The sequence below is a fragment of the Megachile rotundata genome, chromosome 1 (genome assembly GCF_050947335.1).
Source record: "Megachile rotundata isolate GNS110a chromosome 1, iyMegRotu1, whole genome shotgun sequence".
NCBI lineage: Eukaryota > Metazoa > Arthropoda > Insecta > Hymenoptera > Megachilidae > Megachile > Megachile rotundata.
The window spans coordinates 21,500,329-21,520,737 of record NC_134983.1 but is presented as its reverse complement, the minus strand read 5'-3'; the positions used below and the strand labels follow the sequence as shown (position 1 = coordinate 21,520,737).

The window sequence follows — 20,409 nt, the reverse complement described above, 5'->3', positions numbered from 1 at the left end:
TGATAATTAAAACCAAGTCTTAAACGATATAAAATTCACACTATTGTATAACGTTACGAATACATAAACGCATTTTATACCGAATAACAATGAATCCAACGTGTTTGCGCCAGAACGTAAAAAAAATTACAAGTCATCGAAAACGTTGTATTTCCGCCTTGATCCTCTACCTATCACTTGTCAGGTGGTTTCATTTCCATACAATGTATTTCGTGTTTTGCGTTCTCTTACGCGAAAATTATTCCAACTTTTACCTCGTAACATGTCCCCGAAACTTACGTGTTCTTACGACACGTCGTAAAATTCTCGAACACAAAAAATTCCGTTGTGACAATGAACTTTTCCGAAGAGTCGATTAAAATCGTTTCCTACAAGAAAGTTATTCTGCGCCGAGTAATTGCTTCTGTTTACGCAATAAGAAATGTTTCTAATTTTTAACTGATTTCTTCGTTATCTAACCTTCTGGGTAATCTTATTCTATTCAGAGAATTATTTCGTTTAATTGATTCTTGGGAATTTTAGAAAAATGTTGTTGTTCGAGTTTATTATAGAATTACATAATAGTGAGAGATTTATTACTTGGCGAAATTTTTGAAAATGATGCACCTCATGTAGGAATACCCTTGAACAAAGCGATCCATATTTCCGTGCACGACATTTCTTGGGAATCAAGAGCTTATGTGCATTTATGCTTACAATAGCCGGATATCCAGGTCGATGCTCGATGACCCGACTTCATGACTCAATGACATGTGAAAACACGTTTTGCTAAAATGAAACTATGTTTATTTGCGTACACGCATTGGTCGCGTGTCATCGATAATAAATATCATCGCAATTATTTTAAATTTTATTGTTCTATATAATACATATCCTTGTATGTACTTTAAATTCACATGTATGTAAATTCACATATATGCAAATTTATGTACTTTCATTCACGCTAAAGATTTTGTTGTTCACAATAAATAATGTTGTTCATAACAATAAAAGTAGTAAATCAAGTCAACTTATTTTTACTACATATTTCATTATTATGTTACTATTATGTTACTAAAGATTTTGTTGCTCACAATAAATAATGTTGTTCATAACAATAAAAGTAGTAAATCAAGTCAACTTATTTTTAATACATATTTCACTATTATGTTCCTATTATATTACTACTTATATTTAGATTATTATTATGTTTTATTCTAATTAAAATGAAACCTAAATTTCTTCTTAACTAGAATGAATAATCGAGAAAGAAATTTGTAGGTTTGATTTTTCGCTACAATATCTAGTACAATAATTTTTATTCGAATTAAATTTGAGGTTAAAGCAAGTATAACGTATAACTTGCAAAGTTTACAAATTAGATTGCACAAGTTTAACAAGTTTAAATATTTAAACGTACGTTACACTTAACTTTACGTAACGACGGAACATTTCTTTCCATTAAGCATTTTATAACTTTTACGTGCATTTGTAATTTGTAAGCAACCAGTAAAAATAAAAACAACGTCCAACAAGTAGTAACCAGGAAGTTGTGCCAGTGATTATCTGCAACCACAAAGATGCATTAAAAAATAAAAAATATAGTGGTATGTAGTTATAGATGTTTTATTATTAAATTCTCAAAATGTGCAAGTCTCTACATTTTTAAATTTGTAAGATAAATATTAACAAATGATAAAAACAAATATTAAACATTTGCAGTCAAATGTTAATAAATGATGAGGCTTATAAATCAGGATATTTTACCTTAAATATATTTCCACATATATTTTGTAAGAAAATGTATCTCTATTCTCTTTTATTCTCTTTTGAGAATATATCTTTGCCTTTATATTTCATCCACCTGTTTCAGGATCTTATTTTTCCTTTCAGAGATAAAAAATTTTCCCTCCATTTATAATGCATTTTCCTATATTAATACTTACATTGAAATTGATATTCTCAGTCATTGGATATGTTAGATTGTGATATTACAGTAAATAATTACAGATACCTGTGTCTGTCAAACATTATGCATAATTTTATTTTGTTATTAATTACCTTTTAAAATAAGTAATTTTGCCTTACCGCCTATCATTTATTACGAGTATAATATTTAATTACGAGTTTTGCCAGCGTTCAAATGGAACATTCCTTCCGCTTGTACCGCGCATGCGCAGTCATCTTACCGTTACACTCGTTTTAAAAACTCTACCGAGGCAAATATAAAATCTCCACAAACTTCATGAATTGTGTTATCTTTATAAATTACCTGGTTAAAAAATATAACGTTGAATTGTACGTAAATATATACTGAACATAATACTGTTAAAATATAGTTTATTAAATACTTTAAAAATCCAGTGCACTGTAAATGAAATAAACGTACCGTTGCATTGCGCATCGCGACGCAGTTGCTTATCACTTTCCACCAGATGGCAGCATCTCGTGAAAACAGCAGCTGTTCAGCGATAACGGTTCGGTTCGTAATTAAACATATATATATTTTTAAATTATATCGTTCGAAATTTGCCAAAATATCGCGAACAGAATCGTGTAAAGAACCACATCATCATTTCCGCAAATCATATTCGAAAACGAATTACCAACTGCGACGCGATCGAAATGCATCCCGTCAAACGAAGCATTTGAAAAACATATTGTTGTAAACAGTTTTGTGACAAACAAACTTCGTTGTGGAGATGCATCCTTGTTACCTAATATAAAACGAAAGTGACAAATTATTCTGACGAACGTCGCCGCTTAAAGTGTTGACAAATACTTTGTGAGGTTATGTTTTTATCAAGTATAATATTTGTTAATTTGCGGTGAAAAACACGTGGAGGAAACGGACAGCTTCCGCGCATGTCACTAGAAAAACGCGCGATTAAAAATTGACTCTAATCAGAAAAGCACGATTTTCTTTCCGTTTGGACCAATGAAAAATCGTAAGTATTTTGGTTAATTGTCTCATAAGTAGTTGGTTGCTGTACGCCCCTTATTATCTTCGTTATATAACAATGTTGCAATCCCTAATTAAACAACGAATTATCGTACAGGCGCGCTTAAAAGTTTTTCCTCTATAAAAGTACAAACGGTTAGACATTTTTTTTTATTAAATAGTTAACTTGTTAGAAGTCAATTTATTACTTTCAAGACAGTTTCTATTACAAATAAAAATACATGTGAATACGTAATTAAATCCGATCATGATATTTCGATCACCGCATAAACATAGCACACAAATATTTTCGGTATTAGTCGCAAATATATATTTGTACAAAATAAATTGTTCAGGTCACCAAAAACGTCATGATATTCGCGTAACGCTATATAGATCCGTTCTTTTTAATTTTCTTCAGTTGCTTCTTTTTCTTCTGTTTCTTCTTCGAAATTCTGTGTCTACGATAATCATTGGAATCGTCGGAGGAAAAACTGTCGCATAAAGGAATAATTAATGGTTGTAATTGTACTTCCGATCGCGTTTGTGATTTTATTTGCGACTTCGCGATGTTCGAAGTTTTTCCAGTATTAGAACAAGTGGCGCCACTTTTTTGATGCTTCCTTTTCGAATCTATTTTGTTTTGCCGCGTTTGCGTTTTGGAGGGAATCTCCAATGTAATCAGTTTCAGGGAATCAGTTTTAATCGTCAAGAAAGACGCTTTTCTACAACTGGTTTCTTCTGCTTTCGTATTTAGACTGACTAGCTTCTGCCATTTGTGACGAGATTTTTTCTTTTTTGATTTACGTTCGCTGTGTGGACGTTGATTCTCAATTTCCGGCCTGGTGTCTTCGAGTAGTACTTCTTCCGGTTTACATTTAACCTGCGCTTTTCTGATATTGTCGTCTATAGTAACGTATTCTAGAGATTGCGATTTTTTTGGATAAGATCTGGAACAAAAATTGTATAAATTAACGAAGGAAATTCGAAAGCATAGAACGCCATATTTGTTGCATTCTAATTTGGCGGGAAATTTAAGTGCAAATACTTTTCAAATAAATATCAAAGTTATTATGTATTGTATTAGTGCTCGTAGTAATGTTAAATAATTTTAAATAATTATAATTAAAGTTCAGTTAATTTATCATAACCAATTATAATTTATTCCTATGTCTACGAATAATAGCTTAACAAACTTAAGTAATATGTCGTTGTCAATTCTCTCCCGTGCCATATTAGAAATTCCCCAACTCAGTGGTTCCTTCGCAAACGTGTGCTCGATATTTTTTCCATTTTCTGTCACGTTCAATGGAACTCCCATCCATATTTGTTGTCTCAACGAACTCAGTTTAATTTGTACGTCTTGGTTGAATTGCACGGGTGTACGATGTCTGAATGCTCTGTATCAACAAATCAAAATTAACAATTTTTATTACAAATCTTTAGTCAGAATGTACCTTATTAGATGAAGGCATTGCGATCGTTTATTCGTCTTTGGTTCTTTTTTATTCACACGCAAATTCTCGCCCAGTGAAACACTGCGGGGTCTTACTATTTCTGGCAAGATTAAACTGTCGGTAATTCTTTCCTTCTCAGTGCTTTCTGTTCCTACATCTTTGCAGCGCTCGCGACTTCTTGCTGAAGATTCTATATAATAATGGCAATGGATTACAGAAATTTTATACAGGTTATGAAGATTATAAAACTTTCTATGAAGACTATAAAAAATGTATATGCAGTTGATAAAAAATAGCTTGATATAAAGCAAAACAATTCCAAAGAAAAGACTTATATATAAAATATTTCTTGAGTGTTTTCTATGTATATTTTCACCATCACCTTCTGTTCTTGTTACACCTTCATCCGCCGAGTCTGTCAAATCACACAAATCACTGCCCGGATCCGTGGTAGGTAAATCCATGACTGCTCTTCCAGTCTAAACGTCAAATCAACATTATCATTACTTTAGTAAAAACAATTTGGAATATTCTTCCAGTCGGAATTAATAACTAACCAAACTGAAAATATTCTGATTTAATTGGTACCACTTGAAAATATTCAAGGTCATTACCAGCATTCTTTTGCGTCGAAGATAGCTTTTACTATTGCTTCCTTTTTTATTCCTTCTTTTCGCCGCTTCGAAGCTTTGTAGTGGAAGGAATGTGGGAGTCGGTGGTGGCGTGTTGCAGCTCCACTCTTCGATTAAAGTTTCTTCTTTTTCCGAGACAGAACTGTCCGACGTATCCCCTTCGTCGCTAATAAAAAAACAGAAACAATTAACACCATATGCATGAACATAACAACTATATTTATATGTTCATTATTATTAAGGAACACAGCGGATACCTAGAGTAGTCGGTCAAGTCGATGTTCGTCGGCTCCTCAGCGCTAGATCCCTCTTTCATCAACCTGACAATTATCTTGCTCCGAAGTTTCTCCTTCATTCCATCTAAAAAGATCATCATTAAATTCTACAATTCCAAACGACGACAGATTTTATCTTACCACAGATTGATCCGTTCAGAGGCGTTTCAAAGAGAAGGTAAAGATCAGATGATTTTAAAGAAAAGGTGAATATTAAGTGCATTACCTTAACGGGGTCTGGATCAAAGAAATCCAGCAGAGTTTCACAGAACACTCTACCGATTTGTTCGTAGTCTTGAGTGGAGAAGTGAGTGCCGGATCTGGATCCGATTTTTGAACCTCCCATGGAGGCCTCCATGGTGTAGCTGTACTGCGCCCCCATTGACCACATCACTACTCTTCCTGTACCTTCTTTTCCCTTTTCCATGTGGAACTTGCAGTTTTCAAAAGAGAACTGTGAAATTAGGTGGTGGTTACATGGTTGTTAAATATCGTCACTTTGTAAAATTTTAATATACTTCAAATAAACTCATAAGAAATAAAAGACTTAACCCAGTTACTCAAAAATAGTTATTCTACCTTTACAAATTTGAGAGAATCTTATCACTGGTAATCATATGTTTAAGATAGAACAGACTCTCATTATATTGCCACGGTCAAAGTTATAAAACTAAATTCTTAAACTTGATAATATATGAGTTTGTTTAATAAGTTTTCTCCTCTGGTCTCCCATGTATACAATGGTGAGAAAGAGCCGTTCGCACATAAATTGCGGAGGTGGCAATATAAGAAGAGTCTATGGGAAAAGTTCGATATTGTGTTCACCTTATCGGCAGCGTTCTTATGAACCATCAAAGGAAACACCTGTTCCGAGAGCCTCGTCTGCGAACCAGTTCTCTTACTCTCGCAGCCATAAACGAATATATTGTGTTTCCTCGAGTGAGCGTGTAAATCGCAGTATATTGCTACCCCGCATTCCTCGAGTAACCGTCGGATCATTAATTTCGTATGCCAGACGGAAGGATAGCTCTCCCTCATGACTGTTCTGTATTGTCTATTCAGGTCTTTCCCCGACAACGAGCACCGATTGTTGCCCACGATCACGCCATCTGGATTCAGCATTGGCACCAGCTTGAACACGAATCTCTCTCGGAGTACCTGATCAACATTTTACAAATGTTTTCACTTATAACGATTATGCGATTAAAATCGGTTCTTGGAAGTAATTTTAACGTTAGCAGTAGGAGCTATGTGTTTGTCTTCTGACAAAACTAATTGTTTAGATAATTTGTAAGATTATGATGGTTTGAAAACTTTCAAATAAGTTCATAAATTTTTAGGTGCTCAAGCTTTTAAAATCTTTTCATTTTTAAGTTTGCAAAGCTGTAGTTTATAAACATCTAAGTCTGCAAATCTTTACGTCATGAATTTATAAATTTGCAAAGCTACGATTCACTAATTTACATATTTGCAAAATTACGATTCACAAATGTATAAATCTGCAAAGTTATAAGTCACTAATTTTCAAATCTGAAAATCTTCAATTCACAAATTTCCAACTCTGCAAATCTCCAGTCCTCAAATGTCCAACTCTGTAAATTACCACTCCTCAAATTTCCAAATCTGTAAATCTTCAGTTCATAAATTTCCAGGCTCTCAAAATTGCAAATTCTCAACTTCTCATAGCGTTGATGTAGCACCTAAAATATGTACCATCTGTAAGAACTTTTACTTAGTACCTATAATACATTCTACAGTAATCATCACTTAGCGTTCAATAATATATTCTACCAATAATAACCTTTGTTTAGCATCAGTAACATATTCTACCAATAATAAGCTTCACGTAGCACCCATAATATGTTCTATCAATAATAACCTTCACGTAGCACCCACAACATGTTCTACCAATAATAACCGTAGCTTAGTACCCATAACATATTCTGTCAATAGTAACCTTCACTTAGTACCCATAATATATTCTACTAACAATAACCCTCATGTAGCACCCATAACATACTAATAATAACCTTCACGTAGCACCTATAACGTACTAATAATAACCTTAATTTTGCACTTATAATCTATCCATCCATAATAATTTAGATCCATCTAAAATAAAGTAGATGTAGTATATATTTTACCATTTTTTCACATTATACAATCCTTACTAACAACCTCCTACTTTACAGGCTATGGGATAATATATTTGGAAAAATGCTTACCTTTGCCTGGTCCGATTCCCCGGTCAAAAAGTCGATGATCCCTTTCATCGTCAAACTCGACGGCGTTTCTCCAGGATGAACTCTCGCCGTGATTACTATACCTCTTTTCCTTCGCATCTCTTCATCGTACGTTGGGGCAGTGATCGTCAAATAATAGACACCATTCCCAGCCATTGTTCGACACAACAGTCTCAATTTCGTGAACCTCGTCTTCACCGGATCGGCAACGAGTTTGGCGAGATACTCCTGGCGATTTATCGCGATTATCATCGTGAAAAATAATATTTTCCATCGTTACCTGTAAATCGGTGTAGGTGTAAGGATAACAATGCGCCAAGTAGACCGTGTCTCTGTCGTGAGGGAAGGAAACGTTAAATGTCAATGTATGCTTTTCTTTCTCTTCGTCGCTTCTGAAATAAGATGAATTAATGTAGATAGTTTATACAGAATAAATTAGTAGAATGTCAACGTACGAATCGTTTCTGTAGTACGCGATATTGTCGCCGCATCTTCTCCAACCAACGGCACGTTGCTTTGCGTCCTCCGTCGAATATAGTAATGGCCGTAGACCTTCGTTGTATAAACTTTCCTCTTTGCAGAGATTTACAATTGATAGTCTGCAATTGTTTTTGAGAAAACTATGTAATTATATGTATTGATAGATTGAGTAAGATGATATGTTTCTATGTATGTACTTAAAATTGAAGGTAGAAAATTGTTACTTTGTATTATACAATGCGTGGCGATTTGACGCTGGATAGTGTAACTCGTAGGGATTTAACGAATGGCAGACGAACGTTTAGGAATTTAACACGTGTGATTTTAATGCGTGGTAATGGAATCTATAGAGATTTAATAGGTGGTAGAGTAACGCTTAGGAATGTAACACATAGGAATTTAATGCGTAGAGTTTAACACGTTGGAATCTAGTGTGTCAGAGTGTGACGCGTAGGAATCTAACGCGTAGGTATCTAACGTGTAGTAATCGAACGCATAGGAAACTAACGCGTAGGAATCTAACACATGGAAAATTAGTGCGTGGCAATGGAACCTATAGGGATTCAACAAGTGGTAGAGTAATGCTTAGGAATTTAATGCATAGGAAACTAGCGTGTAGGAATCTAACGAACGGAAGTTTAATGCGTGGCAATGGAATCTGTAAGGATTTAACGAGTGGTAGACTAATTCTTAAAAATTTAACGCATAGTAATTTAACCCATTGGAATCCAACGCGTTAGCATATCTAACGTCTAAGAATCTATCGCGTAGGAATTTAACGCGTAGGAATTTAGCGCACAGGGATTTAACACACCGAAATCTATCACATAGGGATCTAACACACCACAATGAGACTTGTAATCTAACACATGCAATTTTTAAAGCTTCTAGCTTTCGTAGATCCCTATAATTGTTAATTTTGATAAAAAATACCTGCCTGTAAGTAGTTCTACTTCTCGTATTCGATATCCTGAAGTAATACCACTGCGTATGCCTCTGTGTATAAAGATCCTTCCTCAAATACAGCTGATAATACGTATCCGTGATTTTGACAACTTTGCAAAGATTTCCAGACTCGAAACGGGATTCAAAATGCAAGTCAGTGTTGCTATCGGTGTCTGATGATCTTGTCACGAAGAACAGATTATTGTCAGTTTCCTTAGAGTCATATCCGCTAGAGTCTGAATATTCTGATGAGAAAGGTAGAACTGTGCTTCCTCCTACACAGGATCTGCTAAACTAGAGAGTTTTTAATTAATTAATTATTCGTTGCAGTTGTAGAAGCGATATGAGAAATTAAGTTTGACTAACGTAGTTGGTGATGCTCGTTGGGTGATAACGGAATACTACGGTTCCAAATTCATCCCCTAATGGTTTCGGTCGTGGTTCCTTTCCGGTTGGCGTGTAAAATGGTTCTGGAACGGTTGGAATGTATTCTATATGCTTCACTCTCTCTGGCAGTACCTGCAAATTTTGTAATTTTCGTACTTCTGTTTATAGACTTCCATACTTTTGAGTGTCTACTTTTTTCAATATTGTGAGTGCAAATCAAAGCTAGAAATAATAACCAAATAACTTCGAGTCTATGTTACTGCAAACAACTTGCATATTCTTTTGATCGAATTGATTGAGAAAGTAGTAAAATAATTTGATGAATTAAAGACGAATATTCTATTTAAGGCACCTAAAAACTTGATGATGAATAATTTTATTAACTTACTTGGCATTCTGTTGGCCATCTTGCAGCTTCCTGAGTGATTCCGTCAATCATACAACGAGAATCCAACAAGGTTCTAAGGGTCTCTTTTGATTGATCGTCTCTAGTACCGAGTGGTACCGAGAATAATGATAGTTCTGTCTCTCTTCGAGGTACATTGTAACGTCCTAGTTGCAGCAATTGCAGTTCTTGAAGTTTACTGAAATTTGCTAACGCGCTTCCTGGTAAATAATGTAAAACAATTGTAACTAACATTTCTATATTAACATTGCTTGATAATTTTCTAACAATTTCCTAACAATATATTATTGCATAAAAATTTCTAATATATTATTTCATGAAAATTTTTAGTAATTTTTTATCGAATGAATAAAACTTACCAGGAATCGGCTGAACCGGAAATAGCATGGCTTGTAATTCTTTGACCCTGCTACCAGTTAAAACGTCCGCCATTTTTCGTTATCTTCCTTCCGCCTCATCCTCCTCATCTTCCTCTTTGTCGATCTCATCATTCTTCAATTTCTCGATTTCTTTTTCAAGATGTTCAAGCTTACCTCGTCTTAAATTCGTGAGCCATAGAATTTTTTTATCCAGCGTGTATTTTGCAGAGGCGTTGTTCATTATTTTAACTCTTATCCTTTTATGTTCGTTTGAAAATCTTCAGTAGCTATTACTGCCACTATACATGATAATATAAAATGTGTTATATACGTTATATGGCCACTAGTTATATCGCTGTATGTCGTATGATTACACTTTGTATTACGGTGCGTTGCATGAACACGCGTTATATTGCTGTGCGTTGAATTACGATGTTTTGTATTACCTCGCGTTATATTGCCACGCGTTGAATTATGATATGATGTGTTGCCTCGCGTTATATTGCCACGCGTTGAATTACGGTGCGTTGCGTTACGATATATTGTATTACCTCGCGTTATATTGCTGCGCGTTGAGTTTCGACGTGTTGCATTACCTCGCGCTATATTGCCACGCGTTATATTGCCATGCGTTATATTGCCACGCATTGAATTACGGTGCATTACGTTACGATATATTGTATTACCTCGCGTTATATTGCTACGCGTTGAGTTTCGACGTGTTGTATTACCTCGCGCTATATTGCCACGCGTTATATTACCATGCGTTATATTGCCACGCATTGAATTACGGTGCATTGCGTTACGATATATTGTATTACCTCGCGTTATATTGCTACGCGCTGAGTTTGGACGTGTTGCATTACCTCGCGCTATATTGCCACGCGTTGAATTACGGTGTGTTGCGTTACGATACGTTGTATAACCACGCGTTATATTGCTACGCGTTGAATTACGACGTGTTGCATTACCTCGCGTTATATTGCCACGCGTTGAATTACGATGTACTGTGTTGCTTCGCGTTATATTGTCACGCGTTAAATTACGGTGCGTTGTGTTACGATACATTGTATAACTACGCGTTATTTTGCTACGCGTTGAATTACGACGTATTGCATTACCTCGCGTTATATTGCCACGCGTTGAATTACGATGTGCTGTGTTGCGTCGCGTTATATTGCCACGCATTAAATCACGGTGCGTTGTGTTACGCCGTGTTGTATTACCTCGCGTTATATTGTCATACGTTGAATTACGATGCACTGTGTTACCTCGCGTTATATTGCCATGCATTGAATTACGTTGTTTTGTGTTATTGACGCTTTATATTTTTACGCGTTGCATTACGGAGCGTTTCCTTATTATTATTTGCTATACTTCAATGCATTATATATCTGTTTCTTATATCGCCACTCGTTCTATCGCAGTATATTATGTTACCACATATACTGCCACGCGTTGCATTATCAATAGTACCTAATGATCATTTAATAACCACGGACATATTAAATAAGAACTACTAGTATCCATGGCAATATAACGAGAGTTCCTTATATTCACAATGAGTACATATTCGAAATGTATTTTTTCATAGTATACGACTGTTCGAAACTTACTATTTTCCAAAGTATCTGCACAAAATTGAAATCTGATCGTGCTCGAGAAAGCGATGTAAACTGGTACACGTGATCCAAAAAGAGCAGAGGGATCACGCGATGAGTCCCGATTCCCTGGACGAATGTAGCACGCAAACTGTATCCAGGAACTTTGCCCTCGACGGAGAGAAATTCTGTGAAAGCTACCTCGTCGATCGTCCTGACAACGGTGAAACAGGGGCGGAGCCAGTTGCTTCATGATCGTTCGAAGCACCCTTTGTTCGCCGAGGTTCGTCGATCCAAACAGAGAACTTTCTTTATCGATCCTTTTTTTTCTCTTCTCAACTACTCGAAATTATAAGCAAAGTTACCGTTAGGAACTTTTCTGCTAACTTGAATGAGTCGAGATACGATCCATAGTAGTCAATTAATATGGATGAAAATATATTCCTTGATGAAAATTAATATTTGATCCGGCACATGTTTGGGTATTAAACATTTTATGTATGAAAATATTTTTTGGAAGAAAAAGTTAATATAGATGTGCCTATTTGATAGGAACATTAACATGGATAATGTTTTATGTCAAGATTCAACCATTATAGTGTGACCTTCAGATGACCTCGAAATGACCTCGAACTCAGAAATTTATATTTCAACGAATATGTTAATGTAGATAATTGTTTTATGCTTATTATAGTTACCCCCAGGAGTTATTCAACAATCTATTTTTACTGTGACTTTGAGATGACCTTGGTATCACCTTGCTACGACCTTGAATGACCTTAGAATGACCTTGAATTTGGAAATTTATATTTCTAATTTCTTATTAAGCAATCTATTTTTACTGTGACCTTGAAATGACATTGTTATGACCTTAGATGACCTTGCATGACCTTAGAATGACCTTGAACTTGGAAATTTATATTTCTCATTTCTTAATGAACAATCTATTTTTACTGTGACCTTGAAATGACCTTGTTATGACCTTAAATGACCTTGAATGACCTTAGCATGACTTTGAATTTGGAAATTTGTATTTCTAATTTCTTATTGAACAATTTATTTTTACTGTGACCTTGAAATGACCTTGTTATGTCCTTAAATGACCTTGAATGACCTTAGCATGACTTTGAATTTGGAAATTTGTATTTCTAATTTCTCATTGAACAATTTATTTTTACTGTGACCTTGAAATGACATTGTTATGACCTTGAATGACCTTGAATAACCTTAGAATGACCTTGAACTAGGAAATTTATATTTCTAATTTCTTATTGAACAATCTATGTTTACTGTGACCTTGAAATGACATTGTTATGACCTTGAATGACCTTAGAATGACCTTGAACTTGGACATTTAGGTTTCTAATTTCTTACTGAACAATTTATTTCTACTGTGACCTTGAAATGTCCTTGGTATGACCTTGAATGACCTTGAATGACCTTGGAATGACTTTGAATTTAGAAATTTGTATTTCTAATTTCTTATTGACCATCCTATTTTCAGTATGACCTTGAAATGACCTTAGTATGACCTTGAAATAACCTTGATATAACCATGAGTTTAGAAATTCAAGTTGCATCAGTCAAAATATTGACACAGACAATAATTTTATAGCTATTATAATTAACGTCCAAACTAACTTAATAACCCATCATACTATGACCTTGTAATAATGTATCATACTATGACCTTGTAATAAGATTTAAGTTTGACGATCAGAAAAATTAATACCCAAAGAAGTTTCATATCTATCAGACCTGTTCGAAATAATAGATAAACAAAATATTCGTCAAACATTTTGCTATAATTTGTTCTCGCTACAAAATGGCCGTCAACCAGCCAGCAACTACGTATCATAAAAATGCACGTGTACACGTTTCGAGAGGCGCATCAATCTCGAAGATCTCAGAACCGCTCGTCACGAAACGTCTCCGATTAATCAAAGGAATTCTTTGGTAATTTCCTTGCAAGCTTTCATAGACATTCTTTCGCGTAGTCGCACGAACCCAAGCCAATTTACATCCCTTTCTACGGACGCTTCTGAAAATTATTGATCAATCAACGTTCGTCGGTCTGCTGGATGTACTGTTATTTCTTCGTGGAACATCCTTTCCTGTCGATCGATCAAGCCTCTTATTGATAGGTCGATAACTATCCGATACATCTTGCGAACGTAACTCGAATTTGTTTCTGTTTCAGATTGATAAGTCAGGTTATTTTCTCTGTTCGCGACAATTAATCAAAGATGGGACGTACGGTGACGGTAGCCGTTTGCACGTTGAACCAGTGGGCGATGGATTTCGATGGAAACGCAAGAAGAATTTTGCAAAGTATTCAAGAAGCCAAGGACGCTGGCGCGACGTATAGAAGCGGACCTGAACTGGAGATTTGGTAAAATAATAACTCGATAAATTTATGCTTTTAGTGTCTTTATTCAGTAAAGTCTACATTTAGTTACATGTGGTTAGTGCTTAATTTGTGTTATACAAGGTGTTTCACTTATTTTGTTCATTTCAATGTGTCTGCGTTCACTTGAATTTTATGTATACCTTGATGACCTTGAAATTTCATTATGACCTTGAAATAGCATCATGACGGTGAAATATCATGATGACCTTGAAATATCATCATAAACTTCAAATATCATCATGATCTTGAAATAACATTATAACCTTGAAATATCATCATGATCTTCAAATATCATCATGACCTTGAAATAACATTATAATCTTGAAATATCATCATGATCTTCAAATATCATCATGACTTTGAAATAACATTATAACCTTGAAATATCATCATAAACTTCAAATATCATCATGACCTTGAAATAACATAACCTTGAAATATCATCATGATCTTCAAATATCATTATAATCTTGAAATATCATCATGTCCTTAAAATATCATCATGTCCTTGAAATATCATCATATCCTTCAAATATCATGATGACCTTGAAATATCATCATGACCTTCAAATATCATGATGACCTTCAAATATCATGATGACCTTAAAATATCATCATGACCTTCAAATATCATCATGACATTAAAATATCATTATGACCTTGAAACATCATGATGACCTTAAAACATCATCATGACCTTCAAATAATAACAACCTTGAAAACTTGATAAAAATTACCTCCAAGAAAGAAGATCATGAAGCAGTGTCATACATCTTCTTCAAAGCTAAATAACTTAGTCCTACCACATTATTTTGCATCAGTAAAAGTGGCACAGTTAACTAAGTGAAACGCCTTGATCACCTTTCTTCAAGGTTAAAGCTAAATCTCCCTGATCATTGTTCACAAAAAGAAAATAAACAATTACAAATATATTGCATTTTCTAAATCAAAACTGATCAGAAAATACACATTCAGGTACTTAACTCTTTAATTCTATTTTAAGTCCGCCATATAAGCTCCAGATATTGTTATTATTTTTAATTATTAGTATTGAATATGCATTATTTAACATTGAAACTATTTAGCATTGAAAATATTTATTTACTTAATTATTTAAATAATTAACAATTACTCAATTGATAAATTAAAGCGTGAATACTAATAGGTTAATTATGATCAACAGCGGATACGGCTGCGAAGACCATTTCTACGAGTCCGACACTCTGCTGCACAGCTGGGAGGTTCTCGCGATGATCATCAAATCACCGATCGTGAAAGACATGCTAATCGACGTTGGTATGCCGGTCATGCACAAGAATGTGACATACAACTGTCGAGTGTCCTTCCTGAACCGACGTATTCTGCTGATCAGACCCAAGATGCAGATGTGCGACGACGGCAATTACAGGGAATCGAGGTGGTTTTCGCCGTGGACCAAGGTTGTTCTATCAGATTGAACATGCGATGCATAGGATATTTTGACCTTCCGGGTAGTCTAATTTATTGTTGAACACTGCGCTGTATGGTCACGTGTTAGGTCACTAGACTGTTAACCAAATTTGAGTATTATAATGTTAGTAAAAATTGAATATTTAAAGTATTTTCAAATCATAGTTGTGTTATTTTCAGTATTGGAATATTCAGATTTTTACAATTGTAGCCTCAATGCGTTATATTGTAACACTTCACATTTTAATATTTGTTATATTGCCACTTGTAAGATCATTACTTGTTGTAGTGTCATACGTTGAATCATTCGGTGTTGTATTACCACGCGTTGAAGAATTGTATATTGTATCACCACGCGTTAAATCACTTTTGCGTTGTATCACTACGCGTTAAATTACTGTATGTACATTGTATCGACGCGTTAGATTACTATATGCTGTATCACCATGCGTCGAGAAGTCTTGCGTTGTATTCCGTAATGTTGCGCCGCCAATGCATTGTAGAGCCACGCATTGTATTTCTAAGCGTTGCATCGCCAATGCATTGTAGATCCACGCGTTGTATTTCTAAGCATTGCATTCTCAACGCATTGTATTTCTAAGCATTGCATCCTTAACGCATTGTAGAGCCACGCGTTGTATTTCTAAGCATTGCATCTTCAACGCATTGTATTTCTAAGCATTGCATCCTCAACGCATTGTAGAGCCACGCATTGTATTTCTAAGCGTTGCACCGCCAATGCATTGTATTTCTAAGCATTGCATCTTCAACGCATTGTATTTCTAAGCATTGCATCCTCAACGCATTGTAAAGCCACGCATTGTATTTCTAAGCATTGCATCCTCAATGCATTGTAAAGCCACGCATTGTATTTCTAAGCATTGCATCCTCAATGCATTGTAGAACCACGCGTGGTATTTCTAAGTGTTGCGATGTCAATGCATTGTAGAGCCACGCATTGTATTTCTAAGCATTGCATCCTCAATGCATTGTAGAGCCACGCATTGTATTTCTAAGCATTGCATCCTCAACGCATTGTAGAGCCACGCATTGTATTTCTAAGCGTTGCACCGCCAATGCATTATAGAGCCACGCATTGTATTTCTAAGCGTTGCACCGCCAATGCATTGTAAAGCCACGCATTGTATTTCTAAGCATTGCATCCTCAACGCATTGTAGAGCCACGCATTGTATTTCTAAGCGTTGCATCGCCAATGCATTGTAGAGCCACGCATTGTATTTCTAAGCATTGCACCGTCAACGCATTGTATTTCTAAGCATTGCACCGTCAACGCATTGTATTTCTAAGCATTGCACCGTCAACGCATTGTAGTGCCACGCATTGTATTTCTAAGCACTGCATCGTCAACGCATTGTATAAACACGCATCGTATATCCAAGCGTTGCATCCTAAATGAATTCTAGAGCCACGCGTTGTATTTCCAAGCGTTGCATCGTTATGCGTTGTATGACCTTGTCACGCCATGTCGTAACGCATTAAGTCACCGAGCATCACGTGCGGTTTTATTGCAGGAACGCACAGTGGAGGATTATTTTCTTCCAAGAATGATCTCACAAATCACTGGTCAGACGGTGGTACCATTTGGCGATGCTGTTATTTCCACCAGAGACACGTGCGTTGGTTTTGAAATTTGCGAGGAACTGTGGAACCCAATGAGCAATCACATTCCAATGTGCTTGGATGGCGTTGAAATTATTGCAAATGGTAAATACGGAACTGTACTGCAAGGATAACAAGTTGGTATTCAGGGAAAATCCACGAAATGTCTAATGAAAGTCAGATACGAGGAAAAACCTACAAGGTCTATTTGTATATAGTTAACCTAACTAGAGTTGAAGAATTATGTCAGCACCCTAAGAATCTAAAACGATATGACAGAAATGGTAGAAAAGTACCTTTTAGTTACATGCCATCTTGTTATCCTCACACATTACTTGAACCTCCGATTAATTTATGCTTCATATTTAAAGGTAGTGGCTCTTACTTTCAACTCCGGAAAGGATACGTCACCATCGACCTCGTGAAATCGGCCACCTTCAAGTCCGGCGGTTGTTACATGTTCAGCAATTTGCGAGGTTGTGATGGTTCCAGAGTCTACTTCAACGGTGGATCCTCCATCACCCTGAACGGTCAGATACTAAATCGAGGCAAAGAGTTTGCCCTCAACGAAGTATCAGTCACCGTCGCCACATTCGATTTGGAGGACATAAGGTTTGATAACATGACTCAACGTGAAAGTCTCAAGTCTCTCATGACTCAATCAGCTTGCATTCTAATTTACATGTACCACTGTTTCATTTAGGAGTTACAGAAACAGCATCAGGTCGCGTACTCATTTGGCCGCAAAGTCACCTAGCTATCCACGCGTCAAGGTAGACTTTGCTCTTACTTCTGAGAATCTGATCTCGACTCCTCCTGATCGACCGATAAACGTTGACGTTGGGCCTTATGAAAACGACAATATAACTGGGAAGATGGTTTATAGTCCTGAAGAAGAGATCGCGATGGCGCCTGCTTGCTGGCTGTGGGATTATCTCAGGTTTATCTAGATTGTTTGTTCTAGATTGTTCATTGTGAGCTTGGTATTTATTCGTTATTTCCTTTGCCAAAAGGCGTTCTTGTCAGGGTGGATTCTTCTTACCCTTGAGCGGTGGTGTGGACTCTGCGGCGTCTGCTTGCATGGTGTATTCCATGTGTACCATGATTGTGGAGTCAGTGAACGAAGGAGGTATGTTATTGCTTAGATATGATGTATTACATTGTGGTACTTAGGTTAGGTTAGGAATTGAAAATTCAGGAATATGACAGGCATAATAGACAAATACTACTTCAAAAGATTTGAAACAAATACTATCTAGCTTACCTTTATAATCATCTAATAACATATAAAAAATATTCATATTTAGATGCTCAAGTGCTGTCAGACATCAGGAAGATAGTCGGCGATTGCGAATACGTACCCACTGATCCAAAACAGCTATGCAACACAATATTGGTAACCTGTTACATGGGCTCTGAGAATTCGTCCACCGAAACTAAGACAAGAGCTGCCGAACTCGCTAACCAGATCGGCTCCTACCACCACAGTATAGTCATCGACCTTGCAGTCTCCGCTATTCTAAATATCTTCCAACAAGTCACCAAACTGACACCGAGATTTAAGGTACAAGGAGGATCTCCCAGGGAGAATTTAGCTCTGCAGAATATACAGGTATATATTTTAACGTTGACTGTCACATGTGATATTCGGACTTCCATAGAAATTATTTCATTTTTAAGGCACGGTTAAGAATGGTGATAGCGTATTTATTTGCCCAACTGATGCTGTGGGTCAGAGGACGGCCAGGTGGTTTGCTTGTACTAGGAAGTAGCAACGTTGATGAAGCGCTTAGAGGTTATTTCACAAAATATGATTGCAGCAGCGCTGACATCAACCCCATAGGTGGAATTGCAAAGAATGATTTAAAAGCATTCCTCAGTTACTTCAGGTAACTTATCTATCTAACCATCTATCTCCATTTTCTTCTCGGTTAGGTTCTAGTAGATATATAATTATTAAACTTGTTTCAGGAGAAAACATGGAATCAGCGTGTTGGATAAAATCTTGGATGCCCCTCCAACTGCTGAACTAGAACCCTTACAAGCAGGACAATTGTCGCAGCTGGATGAAGTGGACATGGGTATGACGTACAAGGAACTTGGTATCTTTGGACGCTTGAGAAAGCAGGAATGTACTGGTCCTTTCTCCATGTTTTGCAAACTTGTTCATACGTGGGACAAATGCACTCCAAAAGAGGTAAATACTATGAAGTTTAAATTGTTAATTTAACCAGTACATTATGAATGTCTTTAACTAAAGATTCTTTGCAGGTGGCTGACAAGGTGAAGCACTTCTATAGATGCTACGCGATAAATAGACACAAAATGACTATTCTCACGCCGTCCTGTCACGCGGAGACTTACAGTCCCGACGATAACAGATTCGATCATCGACCTTTCCTATATAATCATACGTGGAAGTGGCAGTTTAACGCGATCGACGAACAGGTCAGCCAGATATTTTATGATCACATTCTATAATTTGTAAAGTATATTTACAAAGTAACTTTATAAAGTGACTCATAAAGTTATAGAAAAGAAAGTCTTATAAATGATTTGTAACAGGTGAAACTTCTCAACGAAGAAAAATCACCAGGAGGTCGAAAGGACGCGCCCAAGGTACCTGCTAAGTTCAGAAACACACCGCCCAGCTTCGTAATCAGTAGTGAGTAAAAAAAAACAAAAAAAAAATATCGCTGGTGAAGCCTCGATTCGTGGGCCAACAAAAGCGTTGCGAAATCGTTCGTAAGAGAACGATTCCCCTGTGTGTATACCGAGTTAAACAGCGTTTGATGAAATCAACGAGTCGGAGTCGAGCAGGAGGCCGACACACGACCATCCACTATTTTGACCCACCGTGCATACCCGCTCGTCGCGTCTTTGCCGAGGAATCATCACACCGGCATCATTCTCTGTTGCAGATAAAACACATCCTGGAGTAGTAGTTTAACCGTAGCAGTAGCACTCTGTCTCTTATCATTTTGACATTGCAGCCCAGCGAACACGCCAAAACTATGGAACGTTGCTAGCAGAACACCCGAGTGTACGCAGGATTCATTGTTCCGTCTCTTCCGCCAGATATTCTTTCCCAACGAAGCTCGGATTCCGCTTTGTCACGAAGAAACTCGTCACCGGAAGAATCGCATGACTCGTCGATTGTATTATATTAATGCAATTAATGAGCAATTGTAAAAGTATCGAAGATAAACGTATATTTATGCAGA

At 36.3% G+C, this 20,409-nt stretch overlaps 2 protein-coding genes across 6 annotated transcripts in view; one reads left to right on the top strand and one right to left on the bottom strand.

Moving 5' to 3' along the window:
* The window catches only part of LOC100875530 (cytosolic carboxypeptidase 2), a 13,618-nt gene extending 1,768 nt beyond the window's left edge, over positions 1-11,850 (bottom strand). The window contains exons 1-18 of one of the 2 annotated variants that reach the window (XM_012290072.2): positions 11,721-11,850; positions 10,105-10,403; positions 9,728-9,945; positions 9,319-9,471; positions 8,945-9,246; positions 7,983-8,126; positions 7,808-7,919; positions 7,510-7,755; positions 6,110-6,442; positions 5,426-5,738; positions 5,267-5,369; positions 4,992-5,175; positions 4,760-4,856; positions 4,378-4,567; positions 4,117-4,320; positions 2,369-3,870; positions 1,747-2,251; positions 81-1,545 (exon numbers count right to left, since the gene is read on the bottom strand). In XM_012290072.2, the coding sequence (XP_012145462.2) occupies positions 3,309-3,870; positions 4,117-4,320; positions 4,378-4,567; positions 4,760-4,856; positions 4,992-5,175; positions 5,267-5,369; positions 5,426-5,738; positions 6,110-6,442; positions 7,510-7,755; positions 7,808-7,919; positions 7,983-8,126; positions 8,945-9,246; positions 9,319-9,471; positions 9,728-9,945; positions 10,105-10,177 (3,234 nt within the window). In that variant the 5' untranslated portion in view covers positions 10,178-10,403; positions 11,721-11,850 and the 3' untranslated portion in view covers positions 81-1,545; positions 1,747-2,251; positions 2,369-3,308. The remainder of the gene's footprint in view (positions 1-80; positions 1,546-1,746; positions 2,252-2,368; positions 3,871-4,116; positions 4,321-4,377; positions 4,568-4,759; positions 4,857-4,991; positions 5,176-5,266; positions 5,370-5,425; positions 5,739-6,109; positions 6,443-7,509; positions 7,756-7,807; positions 7,920-7,982; positions 8,127-8,944; positions 9,247-9,318; positions 9,472-9,727; positions 9,946-10,104; positions 10,404-11,720) is intronic. The other variant, XM_076529015.1, reaches the window with a different exon arrangement.
* Positions 2,345-20,409, top strand: Nadsyn (NAD synthetase). Of its 4 annotated transcripts, none has more exons than XM_012290073.2 (13): positions 2,345-2,461; positions 13,906-14,097; positions 15,299-15,554; positions 17,098-17,290; positions 17,557-17,797; positions 17,889-18,125; positions 18,199-18,314; positions 18,493-18,797; positions 18,866-19,074; positions 19,157-19,382; positions 19,457-19,633; positions 19,751-19,850; positions 20,107-20,409. In XM_012290073.2, exons 2-13 carry the CDS (start codon positions 13,952-13,954, stop codon positions 20,133-20,135), a joined length of 2,235 nt encoding a protein of 744 aa, XP_012145463.1. In that variant the 5' UTR covers positions 2,345-2,461; positions 13,906-13,951; the 3' UTR covers positions 20,136-20,409. The 4 variants fall into 4 exon arrangements, with proteins under 4 accessions (XP_012145463.1, XP_003705404.1, XP_076385184.1 ...); XM_003705356.3 differs by lacking the exon at positions 2,345-2,461 and adding an exon at positions 2,787-2,927; XM_076529069.1 differs by lacking the exon at positions 2,345-2,461 and adding an exon at positions 11,869-11,988.

What these genes read in the sequence shown, in the direction of transcription:
- Nadsyn (XM_012290073.2), top strand. Translation starts at nt 13,952, where the DNA reads ATGGGACGTACGGTGACGGTAGCCGTTTGCACGTTGAACCAGTGGGCG. An exon ending in TTCGATTTGGAGGACATAAG is followed by an intron (nt 17,798 to 17,888) that starts GTTTGATAACAT and finishes TGTTTCATTTAG; the next exon opens with GAGTTACAGAAACAGCATCA. An exon ending in TTAACGCGATCGACGAACAG is followed by an intron (nt 19,634 to 19,750) that starts GTCAGCCAGATA and finishes GATTTGTAACAG; the next exon opens with GTGAAACTTCTCAACGAAGA.